Raw genomic sequence first — 18,366 nt, 5'->3', positions numbered from 1 at the left:
GGAAACCCAGATTCACAGTAAACCATTCACCTTTCTAGTTGAACATCTGTTAATAAAACCTCTTCACCACATCTTCAAACTTTTACCAGATCTGCATGATATTGATCAGTCCATCATAATATCATAACAATATATTCTACTGTTGTGTTTTGTTTTTCTCTTTCAACTATTCCATTATTTACAATTTTACATAATAGTCTATTATTTCCTTTTAAATTTTTTGGATGGATTACGGGAAGATTCTAAACATCTTGATTGAAGACAGTGGGATATTTCATCCTATATATAAAAAAAAGGATAATTTGTCAAAAGGGACCTTAGAATTTCTTGTTTTTGCGAGAAGGGACCTTAAAAAAAAAGTTGGCATTTAAAGGCCAAACAACAAAAAATATTGTGACGAAGGACCTTACCATCGATTTCCGACGTTGACCAATCTTTTCAGGCATTGACTTGCCTCAATTTCTAAATGACACTCCCTAACTTTATAACTGCACTCCATCTAAATACCAAAAATAGACCTAACTCCCTGTCACTTGAACTCCTTTATTTCTCCCTCTCTCTTTCTCTCTCCAAAATTTGAAAACCACCATTAATGATGGTGTGCTGCTGAATATTGAAAGCCATCCAACTTATTAATTGCAACTGGTAAATTCACTGTACTATCCTTTATTAAAGTTTTCATCTTTAATCTCTTCATTGCACTAACACAAAACTGTTCGAAAATGAGAAAAAGCAGAGCAAGAAGCAGCGTAGCAGAGCAAGAAGTGGGAAAAGCAGAGCAATGGTATTTGGGGTACAAAGAAGCAGATATAAGTAAGGGAAATTAGGAGGGAAATTTTTTGTCAAAGTAGGGCAAAAAAAGAGGAAAAAATTAAAATAGGAGTGCCATTTAGAAATTGAGGCAAGTCAATGCCTGAAAAGATTGGTCAACGTCGGAAACCGGTGGTAAGGTCCTTCGTCACAATATTTTTTGCTGTTTGGCCTTTAAATGCCAACTTTTTTTTTTAAGGTCCCTTCTCACAAAAACAAAAAATTCTAAGGTCCCTTTTGACAAATTATCCTAAAAAAAATTCCAAAAAATCCAAAACAGTGAAATATTCAAATTAAAATACAAAAGGGAAGTAGACTGTAGTTGGACCCCCTAATCTTTAATATCAAAATTGAACTTAAAAATAGAATAGTTACCAAACCAAAATCCTTGTCTCTTTTATTGGATTCCAAAACCTCTTTTTTTCCTTCTTTCTTTTATTTCCTTCCTCTTCTTCCTTTCTCCACTTTTTCATTTTCCACTCTCACTCCTCCATCTCCATCTGCTCATGCTTTTCCATAGATCCGTAAAACTATTGACTATCATTTCTCTTTTAAGTTTTCTCAGAAAAAAATAAAAAAATGGCAGCTGAGAAGTCTGGTATGTCTACACCCTCCAAAGGTCAAGCATGGTTTTGTACCACTGGTTTACCAAGCGACGTCGTTGTAGAAGTTGATGAGATGACCTTCCATCTTCACAAGGTATTAATTTCGTCCATTTTTTTTGTTTTTGTTTTTGTTGTTGTTAATTTTGTTGATTATTATTTTTATTTTTTTTGATAAAATATGTGGTGTGTTTTTGTTTGGTTTTTAGTTTCCATTAATGTCAAAGAGCAAGAAACTTCACGACCTCATAAAAGAGCAAGAAACCAAAAAAATTCCAAAACAAAGACAAGATACAAAAAACGACGACGTTGACTCTTCAAACGACGACGAAGAACTACTTGAGGAAGAAGATCAGTGCCACGTGTCTCTCTCACACTTCCCAGGCGGCTCAGAAACATTTGAACTCGCCGCTAAATTCTGTTACGGCGTAAAAATGGACCTCACCGCCGCAAAAGTGGCCCCACTCCGATGCGCCGGCGAAGTTCTAGAAATGACGGAAGAATATTCCGAAGATAATCTCATTTCTAAAACCGAAAGATTCCTTACAAATTCTGTCCTCAAAAACATCAAGGATTCCGTAAAAGCTCTAAAATCATGCGAGAATTTATCTCCATTAGCGGAAAACCTCGGCATTGTTGAACGATGTGTCGACGCTATTTCATCGAAAGCGTCGCTTTATGATCCAACGTTGTTTGGTTGGCCAGTAAACGACGTCGTTATAGCTTCTTCTCCTGCAGGAGATTCTAGAAAGAAGAATACTCCATCGTCGAAAGTAAAAGACGCATGGGTTGAAGAACTAGCTCAGTTGAGTTCAGAGTTCTTCAACCGAGTGATCTCTTCTATGAGAGAGAAAGAGATTAATCCAGATATTATTGAGAACTGCTTGATTCATTACGCTAAGCAGTGTTTTCCAGGGATAAGTCGTTCGAATCGGAAGCCATCGTCATCGATGATGGCTTCCGAAGCGGAACAGAGGCAACTCCTTGAGACAATCATATCAAATCTTCCGCCGGAAAAGAGCTCTCGATCGCAAGCTGTCACAAGGTTTTTATTCGGATTGTTGCGCACTGCAAACATTCTAAATGCTTCGGATGCTTGTAAATCTGCGCTCGAGAGAAAAATTGGAGCTCAACTTGAGCAAGCTACGCTAGATGATTTGTTGATTCCGAGTTATTCTTATTTGACAGAAACTTTGTATGATGTTGATTGTGTTGAGAGGATTTTAGGCCATTTTTTGGCGATGTATGAGGAGAGAGAATTTGAAGGAAGCTGTGATCAAACCCTAGAAAGTCTCAGATCTCCGGCTATTATGCTAGTCGGAAAATTAATAGACGGTTATCTTTCAGAAATCGCTTCCGACGCTAATTTAAAACCGGATAAGTTTATCGAATTAGCTCTATCTCTTCCGGAAAGAGCTCGGTTATACGACGATGGCGTTTATAGAGCAGTTGATGTCTATCTCAAGGTACTCCCTTTGTATCTTTTGTTTTTTTTTTTAATTTTCACATTATTTACCATTAAAGAGAATATCCTAAATTCTACTTATTGTATATTAAAAAATATTTGGAGTCAAATAGGTCTTGTTTGGTTCGTCTCAATAAATTTGTATAGATAACGGTCTTGTTTGACAGTAGCGTTTGAGGTAGCGGTTAGCGGTTTGACAAAATTAAAATGCTACTCAAAAAAATTATGAGTATTTGGTAAGATAGTAGTTGTAATAGCGGATAACAGATGGAGTAGTTTATGAGTAGTGCTTGTTGAATGTTATTACAAGTATTTTAGTAAAAATGGTAATATAAATTTTTCGAGGGTTGAATATTTTCTTAGATTTATTCATTTCTTTAAGCAGCTAAAAAGTCGTAGACTCCTTTTTATGTAACTTTGAAAAAATAAATTTTGAATTTTACTATTGAACGAACATATGAAATTGTTGTATTTTATTTTATATTAGAATAAATAGTATTTATTGTCTTTTACAATTTCAACGGCTACTTTTATTAAACATTTCTCATTAAACAACTAATTTAATCGTTGATCACTGACCGCTACAAGTAAACCGTTAGTAGCTATCCTTAACAGCTACAACTACTGCAACCGTTAACAGTTATTAGAACCGCTAGTTTTGTGAAACATGTCCCACGTAAAATATATAGAGGAAGTAGTGTATAACAAATTAACAAACTGTGTTAAATTTTGTTCTAATTATTGATGTTAATTAATTAATTGTTTATCTGTTGAAATGATAGGCACATCCATGGTTGTCAGAGATAGATAGGGAAAAAATAAGCGGAGTGATGGACTGCCAGAAGCTAACATTGGAGGCGTGCACACACGCCGCACAAAACGAGCGTCTGCCCCTTCGAGCAGTGGTTCAAGTACTCTTCTTTGAGCAGCTCCAACTTCGCCACGCCATTGCTGGAACTCTCCTAACGGCAGACATTGCGCCAAGCGAATCGGCTCATCCTTCGATCCACGACGAAGACGACGAAAACGAGAGTGAAAGCCGTGCGGTGGTGGCGGGGAGGGAGAAGAGCAATAGTAGTACGTGGAGGGAGGCAGTAAAGGAAAATCAGGTGTTGCGGTTAGATATGGATAGCATGAGAACAAGAGTCCATGAATTAGAAAGAGAATGTTCCACTATGAAGAAAGTTATTCAGAAGATTGATAAAGTGGGGGAGTCACAAAATTGGAGGAACAGCATTACACGTAAGTTTGGATGTAAGTTTAAGACACAAGTATGTGATTCCCATGAATCAACGGTAGTGGAAACCAGGAAAGGTAGACATAATAAGAGCAATCAACGGTGATTAGGTTTGGAAAAGTTATGTCTATAAAGATCAGAGGAGTATATTGTTATCAATTCCATACTAAAATTAATGCCATTTTTCGTACATTTTTGTAATTTTTCTTGGGGTGTATCTGATTCACTGGATAGGAGAGATACTACTAGTACAATTATTTTGTTTGGTATATCTCAAAATCTGTTACAATTTTGATTTGTAGTATCTTCATCTGCCTATAATTTCTTTTTTTATAATACCGTAGAGAGTCACATAGCTTAATGGCGTGAACCTAACTCAATCTTGAATCTTTGAATGCAAAAATAGAAATAACTAAGGCCCTGTTCTTTGGGCACAGGTTTCCAGCTCAACTCACACCACACCACTTTAGTTCAGAGTTTGAATTTAGTTCAGCTCACTTCAAGTCGACATAATTCAGTTCGCCTAAAAGAACAGGCTTAGGAAACCTTAAAATAAATTATTTTACGAGCCAATTAGTTCTATTAAGAATTAACTAAATCCAAACAAAAGTACACAAATCAATTCTGCTCCCATCCAATAAAATCTACTAAATTTAGTTTAAATGAGTTTAGACTGAAAAAGACATCATAAAAATAGATGGGATCCAATGAGTAGTCTATAATTGATGTAAGGAGTAAATTGAATATAGTAGTACTAGTATACAGATTAGCTTTATTGCGCCAAATAATATTAATGTGAAAGTTGGCATTTACCAAAAGAAACGGTGGGACTTTTGAGGTGGAGAGTATTGTTGGAGAGAGGGACCGCTAGAGGCCAAGATGTCTGGGGGAGTGGCCTACGGTAGTGGGGGGAAGTTGGGGAATTAGTACAACTTTTAGTAAATTCTGGAGAATGATTTGAAGAGTGGGCTACTAACTACTAAGTGGAAGTAATTAAGGTCGGGGACTTTTAAGATTTGTAGTAAACGTAACATGCACTGAGGTTGTTGTCTTGCTGGGCGGTGAGATGATGGCTGTGGTTGCCTAGTTGATACGATATGCCATTGCTTTATTGTTGCGCCTACGCCCATGTGGGTTGCTTTGGCTGTTTAGCATTTGATTTGCCGGCCAAGTTAAGTCATACATATACATATTACATATACTCCTATATATTTACTTATTTAGGGTGTGGATTGAATTGGATTATGCAACTGCAAGTACATCTTTTTGGAGTTGTTCTAGGTTTTAAATCTTAGATCAAAGATAATTTATTGATTTTCTTGAGTTAAAGTCTAGTGCTACTTTAGATTGTGCCCAAACAAATTTGATTTAAAACAAATGTTCTTTCTGCTAGCTTGGATTTGAATAGATTCAAAACGAACTCCTTTTAAGCTAGCTTTTCTGCATAAAAAATTAGTCCTTATGATAGGTATACTTCATTAAGATCTAGTATGACATAAAAGTAAGAGAAAGTTACATGAACAAGAGATAATACAATGACAAAGGTAGATCTAAATAGCATGGAACTAAATAATTGGGAATGTTAGTAAATAAACTAGCATAGAAAGGGTGATTGGGTTAGAGTAATAATTACATTGTAGCATTTTGTTGTATATGAATGGATACGTAGTTAACAAGGTTCATACAAACTAAGGCTATGTTCAGTTCACCTTATATTTGCTTATTTCAGATCAAATCAGATCAGATCAGAAAAAATAAGTTCAGATCAGATCAGATCAGTTCAGATCATGCTTATATATAAAAATCATTATATCTTTCATTACATATTAGTAAAAAATAATAATAATTGAATATTAATAAAGTACTCATTGAGACGAATCAAACAAGACCCCACATGACTATATTTTTTCTTATATATTGAGAGAAATCTAAAAGATAAGATCATGTAATCAGATCAGTTCAGATCAGATCAGATCAGATAAGTTCAGATCAGAAAATTTCAGGTGAACTAAACATAGCCTAAGTATTCATAATGTTTGGACAGTTTAAGTATTCATTCATAGATTTTACATGTATGTCATTTTAAGTATCGTCTTGACTCGTTACAAAGTTACATAAATAAGTACGCCCACAATATTTGAATGTAGGGAAACTATTTTTTAAAAGAGAGAAAAATGTAAAGGTTTTATTGAAACTTTTTAAGCTATTATGATACTATTATTATTTGGTATTTGAGCACTAGTCCATGCAAACCTATTCGGATAGTGTCAACACTAATTTGCACATTCCATTTGTAATAAAGAGACAAGCAATATTAAAAAAGGGGTGTCTAATATTGGCAAATAAAGAAATTACTTACAATAATATATATATATATATATATATATATATATATATATATAGAGAGAGAGAGAGAGAGAGAGAGAGAGAGAGAGAGAGAGAGAGAGAGAGAGAGAGAGGGGCAGGATCACATGAGAATATTCTTTACATGAAAAATGAGAATGAATCTTAACCACATGATTGGATTAGAGTTACAACACTTGTTCATTAGAATTATACCCTTGAAAAAAATTCAAACCCAAAAAAAAAAAAAAATTTTCGAAATATTTTTTCTAATTTTTGTTTTTTCGAGTTACATCACTCTTTCATTAGGGTTATATCACTTGTTCATTAGAGTTGTAGCGTATAAAATCCATTTTCATTTCTCATGTAAGTATACATTCTCATATGAACTCACTTCTATATATATATGTGTGTGTGTGTGTGTGTGTGTGTGTGCACATTTTTTTAAGGTAAGAAGAATTTCCTTGCAAGGAATGGGGGAAATTTGGGATCTTTCTTACAAGGGGTGAGAATCGAACCCTTGTTACAGCCTCACAGGGGTGGAAGGAGGGTCTTACAACCACTAGGTCAACCTTGATTCTCGTATATATATGTACATATATATGTATAATAAAGAGCCCTTCTGTTTATGAAATAAATATAAGAGAAATTTTAATGACTTTTCTTTTAGCGATTGACTTATTTATAAATAAATTTATATAAGTTAAGAAGCTAAGGATTTGTATAAATATAAACACTCCGAGCTTACATAAAGCCTAATCTACGATGATCGATTTTTGAAAATTTGTTTCAAACTTGGTTTGCTTCTTGGAACACACGAGCTATTTGAGCCGAATCAAAGAGGAACCAGTTATGTATGACATTGGCGATGAAGGGATGGAATGTTGGATGTATCGAACACTACCATTTTAGTGTGATTAAGCCTCACAAATATCTTCCCAACCTAGCTATGTACTAGTAGGACTAATATGACCAACAAGATAAGACTACAACCCAATAAACATGGTTGGTTTGGATTTATGGTTTGTTTGGTTTAGTATGACCCGATAAATCTTTTTATATTATATATGGTATTGTTTATGCGTTAATTGCTAAGTTTGATTCATGATTTTTTTTCATTTCGATTATTACATGTCTCTGTCTATAATTTCCTCTAATTATAATATTTATCGAATAATATCTGAAATCAATCCATCCAATCTAAGAATAAAAAGAAGGCTATACTCAAATTATAATATTATCATATCTTTGAAGCTCATTTTATATAATTTCGGTTGCATCCATGTTATTACAATTTCCCCTTGTGTAATTGTGTTCAAGTTGTTCTTTTTCTCATGGTGATCATCATGAGCCAAAAGTGGAGGGCTTTAACATGCGAAAATTGGGTAATTATTGGTCAAGTTATCAAATAATGAAGTCATCGAAGGGTCAAAAAAGTAGACTTTTGCATAAGCTCCATTGACAATTTAGATCAAGGGTAATCATGACGCCCACAGTTGCTATAATACCACAATTTCTTCACAATCATGTGGGAAAAGCATTTTTTGTTTTAGGCCAATGGAAAAGACGACGTTCTAAAAGGTTAAAATACCTTTGTTTTATCGGGGTAGGTGGTTAGCAGGTAAAAAAATAAAGAATCATGGATAACCTGCTACTCTTCATTTTGACCAAAAATTATGTCCACAGGAATCTTGTTCATGCTTGTATGCTTTTTGGCTGAAAATGTTCCTTGGCTACCTTCCTAAACACATGCGTTTACTAATTAAATATATGGATATGAAAAATATTATTAGAATAATGTAATTAATAGTAGTATAAAGTAGACATTTAGACTATGATATTTCAATGGAATTTTTCCCTTATATATTTTTTTCTAAATTTTAGTACATATAATGATTGACTTTCAAGTTTACCATCACACAACTTTAATTGTCAATATATCTAAATATGTATTAATAAAAAGAAAAACTTTTTGTTTTTGCTAAATGAGAAAGAGATATATTAGTGCTCACCCAAAACACCAATTACAACCTAACACAAGTCAGGTGAGGGCAAACCAACTAGGTTGGACACCCCTCACAAGACCAAAGCAACAACTATCTACGGACATGCATAGTTAAACCTCTTAACCAATCTTTATCTTTACAAGTAACCTTCTTTGGCATTACACTATAACATCTATCTATTATATTCACCTAAATTATATGCACAAGGCTAGATACAGTGGTGACTTTTGGGTTCCATAGCACATCATTCCTTGTCCACTGAATACGGTAGACTATTGCAGCCAAACTAACGACATAGACTTGTCTCTGGAATTTGGAAGTTCTACAATGAGCAATCCATTGAATCATCCTCTGAACAGTGTTGCAGTTATTATGTAAGCCAAGGCAGTCCCAGATCTTCAGCAGAACAGCAACACTGAAGCAACAATTAAAGAACAGATGTTCTTGAGTTTCGTCTTCTAAATCACAAATCAAGCATCTAAGATGTGAACTAACTTCGAACCTATGAAGTCTGTCAGTTGTTTGTAATCTCTGTTGCATAATCAACCAAATAAAGAATTTGTGTTTAGGCATAATCATTCTGCACCACACATACTTATCCCATTGGACTCTTTCCAACTCTCCCACTAACTTAGCTACATGCTATTAATTGTATACTTCCCTATCAAACTCAACTGAGCTTCATCAATCACCCTTTTCAGGCTTCCTTTGACTTCACACACTTTCTTCCAATACCAGCTACTCTCCTGAGGTGGCTTGTACAACCACCAACTCTTATTTTTTATGTACACCTCATTGATCCACCTGATCCAAAGATTATCACTCTTGGCAGCAATTGCCCAAGTGTATCTACCCATGACAACCACGTTCCATTGAGTGAAATCCCTAGGCCCCCTGCATACTTTGGAATACACACCTTTGGCTACGCCACATACCCGCCTTTTGAACTGAATTAGTCACCATATCATATCAAAGATCTACAAATCATTTCAATATTTTTCATAATTAATTCTTCTAGGTAAGATGTAGACCTGTGCCTAGTAGACATGTATGTTGTTAAGGACAAAATTAACAAGAAAAAGTCCCTATCTGATAAGAGAGGTTTTTGCTGCTCCAACATCTGACTCTAGCATTCATTTTCTCTACCAGCATGATATAATCCTTGGTTGATAATTTTTGTGTGACTAATAGGCACCCCAAAATACCTAAATATCATTTGACCCACTTTAAAGCCGGACATGTTAATATGTCTTTTGTTTTCCTCCCTCTTCATACCAGTAGTGTATAACTCAGACTTGCTTTCATTCACTTCAATCCGAGACACATTTGAGAAATGATTAAACCCGTGAAGCAACATATAAACAGATCTAAACTCACCCTTGCTACAGAGAATGACATCATCTGCAAAGAAAAGGTGGTTTAACTTGACACTAGTGCACTTAGGGTGATATTTAAACAAAGGATTGATGCCCACCATTCTTAAACTTCTTGTTAAATATTTCATACAAACAACAAAAAGCAGTGACATTAGGTCACCCTCCTCAGTCCCCTTTTGCCTTTGAAAAATCCACAACATTGACCATTTACCAGCAAGCTAAAGGTAGGAGACTTGACACATTCCATAAAAATTTGGAAAAATCTATCTGAAAACCTTAAGGCTTTAAGCATATCCTCCAAAAACACCCAATCAATTGAATCATATACTTTCTTTATATCCATTTTAACAATGCAACCAGGGCTAGAGTTTTTCCTACCATAACCTTTAACCACATCTTGACAAACCATGACATTATGAGCAATGAGCCTGTCATGGATAAAAGCCCCCTGGTTCTCTACTATGATGACAGGGAGAATGTCTCTCATTTTAGCACATATAACCTTAGTGATGCACTTATAAACCACATTACAACATGCAATTGGTCTAAATTCTGAAACCTTATTTGGACATTTTACTTTTGGAATTAAAGTGATCAAGGTGTTATTTGTTTCTTTTAGTAGTTTGCCATTAAGAAAGAAATCTTTCACAACATGAATAATATCATTACCTATGATCTCCCAAGCCTTCATAGAATGAGGTGCCAAAGCCATCAGGTCCTAGAGACTTGTCTGCAGGTATTGAGAAGAGAGCAGTCTGGATTTCAACCTCTGTAACAGGCCTCAACAATGAATTATGTTGTTCAGGAAACAAACAAGGGCCCTAATCAATGACATCAGGAGAAATTCTTCCTGTACAAGCTTTCGTAGTCCCTAGCAACTGCTTGTAGTAGTCAACAAAGGCTTCATCCACCTTTTCACCTTCAACTCATTCACCTTTTACATTATTAATTCCATAGACAGTGTTATGCATTCCTCTTTGTTTGATGGCCCTATGATATAAAGCCGGGTTTTCATCACCATTTCTGAGCCAAGCCAACTTTGTCTTTTGTTGTAAGAAGGAAAGATATTGATTATGTACCATTCTATACATAGTCGCAACTTATCTTCCTTTTTCACTTCTGTTAGCATCACGATGCTCATGTAACCTATTTTGGCACTCTAATAGGTGACCATATGCCTTTGCATCTTTAGTATGGATCTCAGCAAATCCCTCCTTGTTAAGATGCTTCATAGCTCCCTTCACCAATTCAACCTTAGCATGACAAAAAACATTGATGTCCCATGAACATTCTGCTCCTAGACATCTTTAACTCTAGCGAGGAAATTAGGTGCATAGCACCACATCTTATAGAAACGAAATCGACTTGTCCCAATCCTCCTCATTTGGTGCACTTGTAGAAGCATGGGAGAGTGGTCAAACATTCCCTCAGGCATGAACCAGGCTTCAGCAGTTGGAAATTTATCTATCCAAGCTTCATTATACATTACTCAATCCAACCTGTAGTAAACTCTGCTTGAATCAGCTTGTTTGTTGCTCCATGTGTAGAAACAACCTTTAGATTTGAGACTAACTAACCTTATGGACCTAGTGATAAGCATTTTCTTCACGTCCTTTTGCTTACTTGCACTAGTAATGCCCCTGATGTTCCAACAAAGGATATCATCTATTGTCCTTAGGAGAGTTCCCTCGCCCACTTCCTACACCACCCACATTTTCACAAACCATGTCCCCAATCATTATACCATCATCATCCATATATCCTAAAACCTCTAAAGTATTGTTCAAAGCAGTTTCTACAAACTTTCCCTGAGCCTCCCCTTTTTTTTACCTGTCTGTTTTACCATGGTGTACTCATTCTCAGTCTCTACATTCTGCAATCCAAGCTGCTGAACAGGATTTTCAGCAATAGTACTGACATCATTCGTCTGAGCCAACCCCACAGCTGGTGGGAGATATGGTTTTGGTTGCCATACCTTCCTACCTGCATTCTTTTCACCTCCTTTCTGCAATCATCACCATAATGGCCAAGAGCTTTACAAGAGGAGCATATTGTAGGCTTCCATTCATAGTGTAGCTCATAAATAGTTTATATGCCTTTCTCATTTATAAATGTCAATTGCTCTAGAAATTCTTGATTCACCTTAACTTCAACAAGAACTCGGGCATATTGCAATCTATCTCTCCTAGCAGTAGCTTGATTTACCCTAACAAACTTACCCATAAGAGCAGTTAATTTCATCAAACACCTTTCATGTCAGTATTTGAAATCAACTTTTAAATGAATCCAAGAATTAAGGACATTGAATTCATCCTTCATACCATTCATATCAGGATCCCAAGCTTTCACTATAATGGGTTTTCTATCAAAGAAATTTAAATTTCCCACCAAAATCATATCACGTTTCTCCATTGTTAAGAATCTAATAATAAACACACCCTTCTTAAGCATAACAACCTATTATCAACTCCATTATTCCTCCAAATTTGCCTAATAAAACCTTCCATAATCATTGGAGGTGGATTTACCCCTATCACATAACAAATCCAAAATGAATTCTAGAAATAAACCACAGGTTGAACATCTTCATCATCAATTTTAACAACATTCCTTATAACATTGCTATTCCTAACTCCAGAATCAGAGTGGTGAGATTGTGAAATTACCTCATCATCATCGGAGAACTGGAGAATTGGAATAAGTTCCACCTCTCTAATGCTTCTATCAACCGAACTAATTCGTTGACCAATTTGATTTCCACCATTTTCAGCCAGTGAGTGAATAGAAGATAACCATTTAGAGAACAATCTATGAGTTTGCTGGCTCTGTTGAATATCTCGAAGATATTCCTCTTCAGTTCTAGTTACTATTTCTGGCTCCTGAGTTGTTACTCCTAGCAATTCATCCATAGACTTTGTCTTTTTTGCCTTCGAACCCGAAAAGGACCCTTTGGCTTACTATTCGATTTCTGACCCTTTGAGTTTCTTGCCATGGCGACGACTTACATCGAGAGAAAACTCATAGAGGGAAAGCCTTTCCTTCTATTAAAAGGATCAATGAGACAAACTTAATAACATTTTATTATTTCTATACATTCATAAATTAATACGGATAAATTAAGGTATGCTAATAGTGAATAAATCATAATTTTACACTTAAAAAGAAACAAAAAAAGTATATTCTAATATTTCTTATGTTAAGAAAATAATGTATGACCTTCCCCCATCCAATCCCTCCCTCCCTCCCCCACCCAACCCCAAAAAAGAACATACTAAAATAGATTTATTGGCTAATTTCCTGATATTATTCGAAACGATGTAAAAGTTGTAATTGGATAAACATGAAAAACAAAGTTCAGGGAATTTTTCTTTGTTCTTTGGGCTGGACCTTCTCACTGTCAATCGATTCAGAATCAAATAAGAGCTTCAAAATAAAACATCAATCGCTCTTCCCTTTTATGCTTTTAGATGATCATTGATCAATCTCTTACTTAGGGTGTGTTCTCTTCATTTAAAAAATTAAGTTTCAGGTCCAATAAGTTTAGATAAGTTCAGATAAGTTGCACTCAGGTCCAATCAGGGTAATAAGTTCCAATCAGGTCCAATCAGGGCAATAAGTTCCAATCAGGTCTAATAAGTTCCTATCATGTCTAATAAGGTCCAATAAGTTTTAATCAGGTGCAATAAGTTTCAATAAGGTCTAATCAGGTCCAATAAGGTCCAAATAATCAATGTTCAATAAATATTTGTATTATTGTCCATTATTTTATTATTCATATCACTATTAGCTGATTATGTTATTTTTAGAATTTTAATTAAAGTACCACAATGATTATATAGTATCAACTTATATTATTGTCTATGATTTTATTAAATATCTGTATTATTATCTATTATTTTATTATTCATATTACTATTAGCTGATTATGTTATTATTAGAATTTTTTTATTAAAGTACCACAATGTATAGTGTTATACTTGTATTATCGTCTATTTTTTTTTTTAAATTATTTATCATAAGAGATGATTAATAATAATTATTTTTTTAAAGGATAAATTTTAATAGTTATTACTTCATAATTAACCTTGAGGGATAGTATTTACGTTAGGGGTAATATTTATGTTATTACTCGTCAATTTTTTGTCTAATAAGGTCTAATAAGTTTCAATCAGGTCCAATAAGGTCTAATAAGTTTCAATCAGGTCCAATAAGGTCTAATAAGTTTCAATCAGGTCCAATAAGGTCTAATAAGTTTCAATCAGGTCCAATAAGTTGAATCAGGTCCAATCAGGTTTAATAAGTTCCAATAAGTTCAGTTCAGATTCAATAAGTTCAGTTCAGATAAGATCCAATAAGTTCAGGGCCAATAAGTTGAAGAGAACGCATCATTAAAAGAAGAACAACATAACTAAAAAGAACACAGGCTTTCCAATTTCATAAAAGAGTATGTTATTGGGCCAAATTTGTACATTAGCGGAAGTGGGCTGATATGGTAATAAGAGTCATCCCGCCTTTTAAGGTCTTACAGCCTATTCATTCGGATCAAGCAATTCTTACGGCCATTTTACATTCTAAAGTTCTTTAATCTTCATTTACTGCAAATTAGTACTCTATTAAAATTAACAAAAAATAGCAAAGAAGGCAATATAAAGGAATTAAGGAAGTTAAGGATAAGTGACGAAGAAATGGTTAGAGGAATTAATGATAATTTGGCCATGAAAACTGAGCAAATGGCGTTGGCTAATTTGATAGATTATGATATGAATGAACTTAAGATCGCTTTGACATCGCTAATTCATGATGCTGCTAGACTCAATGGTCACGGAGGATTCGGAACTCATTTTCTCAAATGGCTTGCTTCATTTGCTGCTATGTAAGTTCTATCATTATTCTCACTCCATATGCTTAATGCTTTTTTCCATCCAATATACATTGTCAGTTTGTCACACGTTGATAATAGTATGATTTAATTAAATATTGTGGCTCCATCTGTTAATCGTTTAAGGCATATAGAAGTAATATATTGCACCTTGGTATCATTGTTGCCTCAATGGCATTATTCCAATATGGTTTTATGATGATGGCTAATGTTTGCTAATGTTTAATTAACTGTTCAGAACTTTGCGCAAGTTAATTTTACCCATCTACATGTATAACAATGTACATGCAACATTTTAAAGGTGGTAAAAAGTAACACGATCAACTAACTCGATCTGAAATAGATATGAAATTAACGGGTTTGGATAAAGCTTTTCAACATGTTTAAATAAGCGGGTTGACCCGACACTCCCTTTTATTAAACGGGTTGGGTTAGGATTGAACATTTTAACCCGAATTCGACACGCCAATCCTATTTAACACTAGTCTCATGAATATTATTTGTTGGACTTGAAATATTGAATATTTTTCATAAATATATAAGATTTATTCTTTGGTCGTTCCATTTGGTTTATTTAGGTGATATATTAGTATATAAGACGTGGGTTAAAAAATATATGAAGTACATTTGTTGACGTTATGTATATATGAACGCTTGATGAACAGGTAAATTAACAGGTTGGGTAACCCGTTTAATATATATACGGTTCTGATTAGGTTTGAGAGTTTAAGACCCATTTAATAAACTGGTCATGTTAGGGTTGATGTGTTCAACCCGCTTACTGTTAGACCGACATGTTAACATGACAGAATCCATTTACCAACTCTACAAGATCCACACATATAAAGTATTTCTAATGGGTTTGAAGATACAAAATTTGTAACATATTTCACTTCACAAGACAAGCAATACTGCTATGAAATAATCCAATTTCTAAGACATTTGAAAAAATTGGAAAATGAAAGTATGGGATAATCCTATTATTTACTCCCTCCATTTCATTTTAATCTACACACTTTGATATTTTACACTATTCACAAATTTCACTTTGACAATCATTTGTGATTTATACGCGGATGAAAATATAGTCAGGTGGGATCTTGTTAGATTCATCATAACATGCATTTTATTAATATGTACTTTTTATATTTTTTACAAATACAAAACTAAAGATATACGTCCTTAAAGTTTTACATTGACATGCATGAAAAGTGTAAGTGTGTAGATTAAAATGAAACGGAAGGAGTACAAGTTAAGAGAACGGAGGGGTAGATCATATTGTTTTGCAAACAACATATAGTCCAATAATTATTCTGTTCCTGCTTCATCTAAATCGCAGTTATTTGCTGATCCTGGATCGAACAAATTGGAGAACAAACATGCTAACATCACTTTTAGTCCCTTACATATTCTTCAGCCTTCCCACAGGCATCTTTCACCTTTTAAGGTTAACATCCTTGCCTTCTCTCATTACTTCCTTGCTTTTTTTTATTTGCTAAATTATTGTTTTCACTAGTCTTTAAAAGATATCTCTTTCATTCTTTTTTGGTATACTTTTTAACTCCTTTAACATTAATTGAGGTGGAAAAAGTTGAAATAATAATGTATTTTTTTGTGGAAAAAGAGGAAAACAAACATAATACTATTATTTTTTGTTAGGCCAAGTCTCTTAATAAGGAAAGTCGAAACAATATAGCAACTAAAAAAAAGCAATCGTTTAAGGAAAATGTAGCAACTAAAACAAAAGAGAAGTAGTAATATATTGTGCATTGTTTCACGTTCTCCATCATCGATCTCTTACTAATATGCTCAAATATAAATTAGGGGCGAAGTTGGTAAGTGGATTGCTTTTATCGCAGTTGTACTGAGGTTATTTTTCCACCGCCATTTCCCAGGTACCGAATTTTTTGAGTTTTGATATATGCATAATTTGGAGTAAGTTCCTAAAATTGTATTAATGTAGAAACTTATGATGTAATCACACGTCAATCAATATTGAGAATTATTCAAACTCAATACTCATTATAGAGAGAGGAAGAAAGGAAAGTTTTATTTCAGTAGAAAGAAGAAATAAACTCATCAACTATTACAAAGCTAAGAATAGTTGTTTATAGTAGAGTTTGTTATAACAACTATAACAGAAAGTAACTAACAGCTTTATTACTATTTACATTATTCATAAATATAATTAACACTTTTTATTGTCTAATATTATCATTTTTAGCTTTTTATATGCAGCATATTATGTTCCAATTGAGAAAATAGGTCCAGATTAGTTGTGAGTTGTGACTATATTATTCAAATTACGGTATCTTTGAAATGTAACAATTAACATGGAAAAATGTGCAGATTGGTTGGAAATGCCAGGATGTTTGATACTGTTGTTGGTGGTCGCTCCCAATTTATTTGCTTATACAATGAAGGATGACTGGTTGGGGGTTGTAGTTTTGTTAATCATAGGGTGTTATTTGCTACAAGAGCATATAAGAGCGACGGGTGGTCTCAGGAATTCCTTCACTCAAACCCATGGTATTTCTAATACAATTGGGCTTCTCCTTCTATTGGCTTACCCCATTTGGTCGATATTCATATTCATGATGTAGATTCATGTCACTGATCAAGTACTTCTACCATTAAGATCTTTAATATCATACTAACAATATAAGAATGATGTCTAGGTTTTTTTTGGTTTATTATAAAGAGTCATGTCTAAGTTTTACAGGAAGCTTATCTAAAATGTTTTACTTGATCTTGGGACCGTTGTAACTCTTTTGTTTGCCTTTTTAATTTATTTATTTTTCAATACTTTTGAGATCGTCTTTTAAGTTTTTTTCTTTCCTAGTAAGAGCTAGTATAAATGATAAGGTAAAGATTTACAACTGAATATATACTTAATTCGTTTTATTTTAATCTACATATTTATATTTTTCAAGCATGCCAATGTAAAACTTTGAGGACATATAAATCACAAATGATGGTCAAAATGAAATTTGTAAATAGTGTAAAATATCAAAGTGTAACAATTAAAATGAAATGGAGGGAGTAATAATGAGCCGTGAAATACCCCGTTTAAGACGTAGTCGGTAATAACACAACAATCACATCAAATGCTTATACAAAATTATAACATTGATTAGAATACCATATGATTTTAGCCAACTAAAGTAAATTTTGAGTGTTTCACTTGTACTCTCCCAATATGAAATTAATTCAAGCAATGGGTTTCTTGATGTACAAACTACAAATAAGGTTAGGCGTGTATGGGAAGAAAATTGACAAGTAGTAATGATGAATAATTATTCATTTGGTTGGGGCTATGGTAAAGAAATTTTTTGTTTATTAATATTGTTCTTTAATATGATAACACAGGTTACAGGATCAAAACCTATACTGTGCAATTTCTATTTTTTTTTTGATTCATATGAGCCACGAAAGCGGTACAAAGTACAAAGAAGGGGAGGGGGGATTCGAGCCATATGATACTGTTCCTTATTTAGAAACATCTTTTAATATATTTATATAAATAATTATTCATTTGACAAGCCAATGGAACATGAGAATATGAGATGATAATCTACGGAAAAAACTTTATCAACCCAATGGGTCAACAACCCACTACTAATAGAAATGAATAAATAGTGGAATCCA

General features: G+C 33.9%; 2 protein-coding genes across 2 annotated transcripts; both read left to right on the top strand.

Annotated features, from left to right (window-relative positions):
* The first annotated feature begins 1,238 nt into the window (after positions 1-1,238).
* LOC104895997 (BTB/POZ domain-containing protein At5g66560) lies at positions 1,239-4,418 on the top strand. Its single transcript, XM_010682659.4, has 3 exons — positions 1,239-1,509; positions 1,622-2,878; positions 3,660-4,418. The coding sequence occupies exons 1-3, from the start codon at positions 1,390-1,392 to the stop codon at positions 4,218-4,220; spliced, it is 1,938 nt and encodes a 645-aa protein (XP_010680961.2). The 5' UTR covers positions 1,239-1,389; the 3' UTR covers positions 4,221-4,418.
* Positions 4,419-14,524: 10,106 nt separating this feature from the next.
* LOC104895996 (cold-regulated 413 plasma membrane protein 2) lies at positions 14,525-17,321 on the top strand. Its single transcript, XM_010682658.3, has 4 exons — positions 14,525-14,712; positions 16,058-16,165; positions 16,543-16,613; positions 17,068-17,321. The coding sequence occupies exons 1-4, from the start codon at positions 14,525-14,527 to the stop codon at positions 17,319-17,321; spliced, it is 621 nt and encodes a 206-aa protein (XP_010680960.1).
* Positions 17,322-18,366: the final 1,045 nt, after the last annotated feature.

Source organism: Beta vulgaris, chromosome 6 (assembly GCF_026745355.1).
Source record: "Beta vulgaris subsp. vulgaris cultivar EL10 chromosome 6, EL10.2, whole genome shotgun sequence".
NCBI lineage: Eukaryota > Viridiplantae > Streptophyta > Magnoliopsida > Caryophyllales > Amaranthaceae > Beta > Beta vulgaris.
The sequence above is the reverse complement of the archived record's forward strand: the minus strand, read 5'-3'. Positions and strand labels throughout refer to the sequence as shown.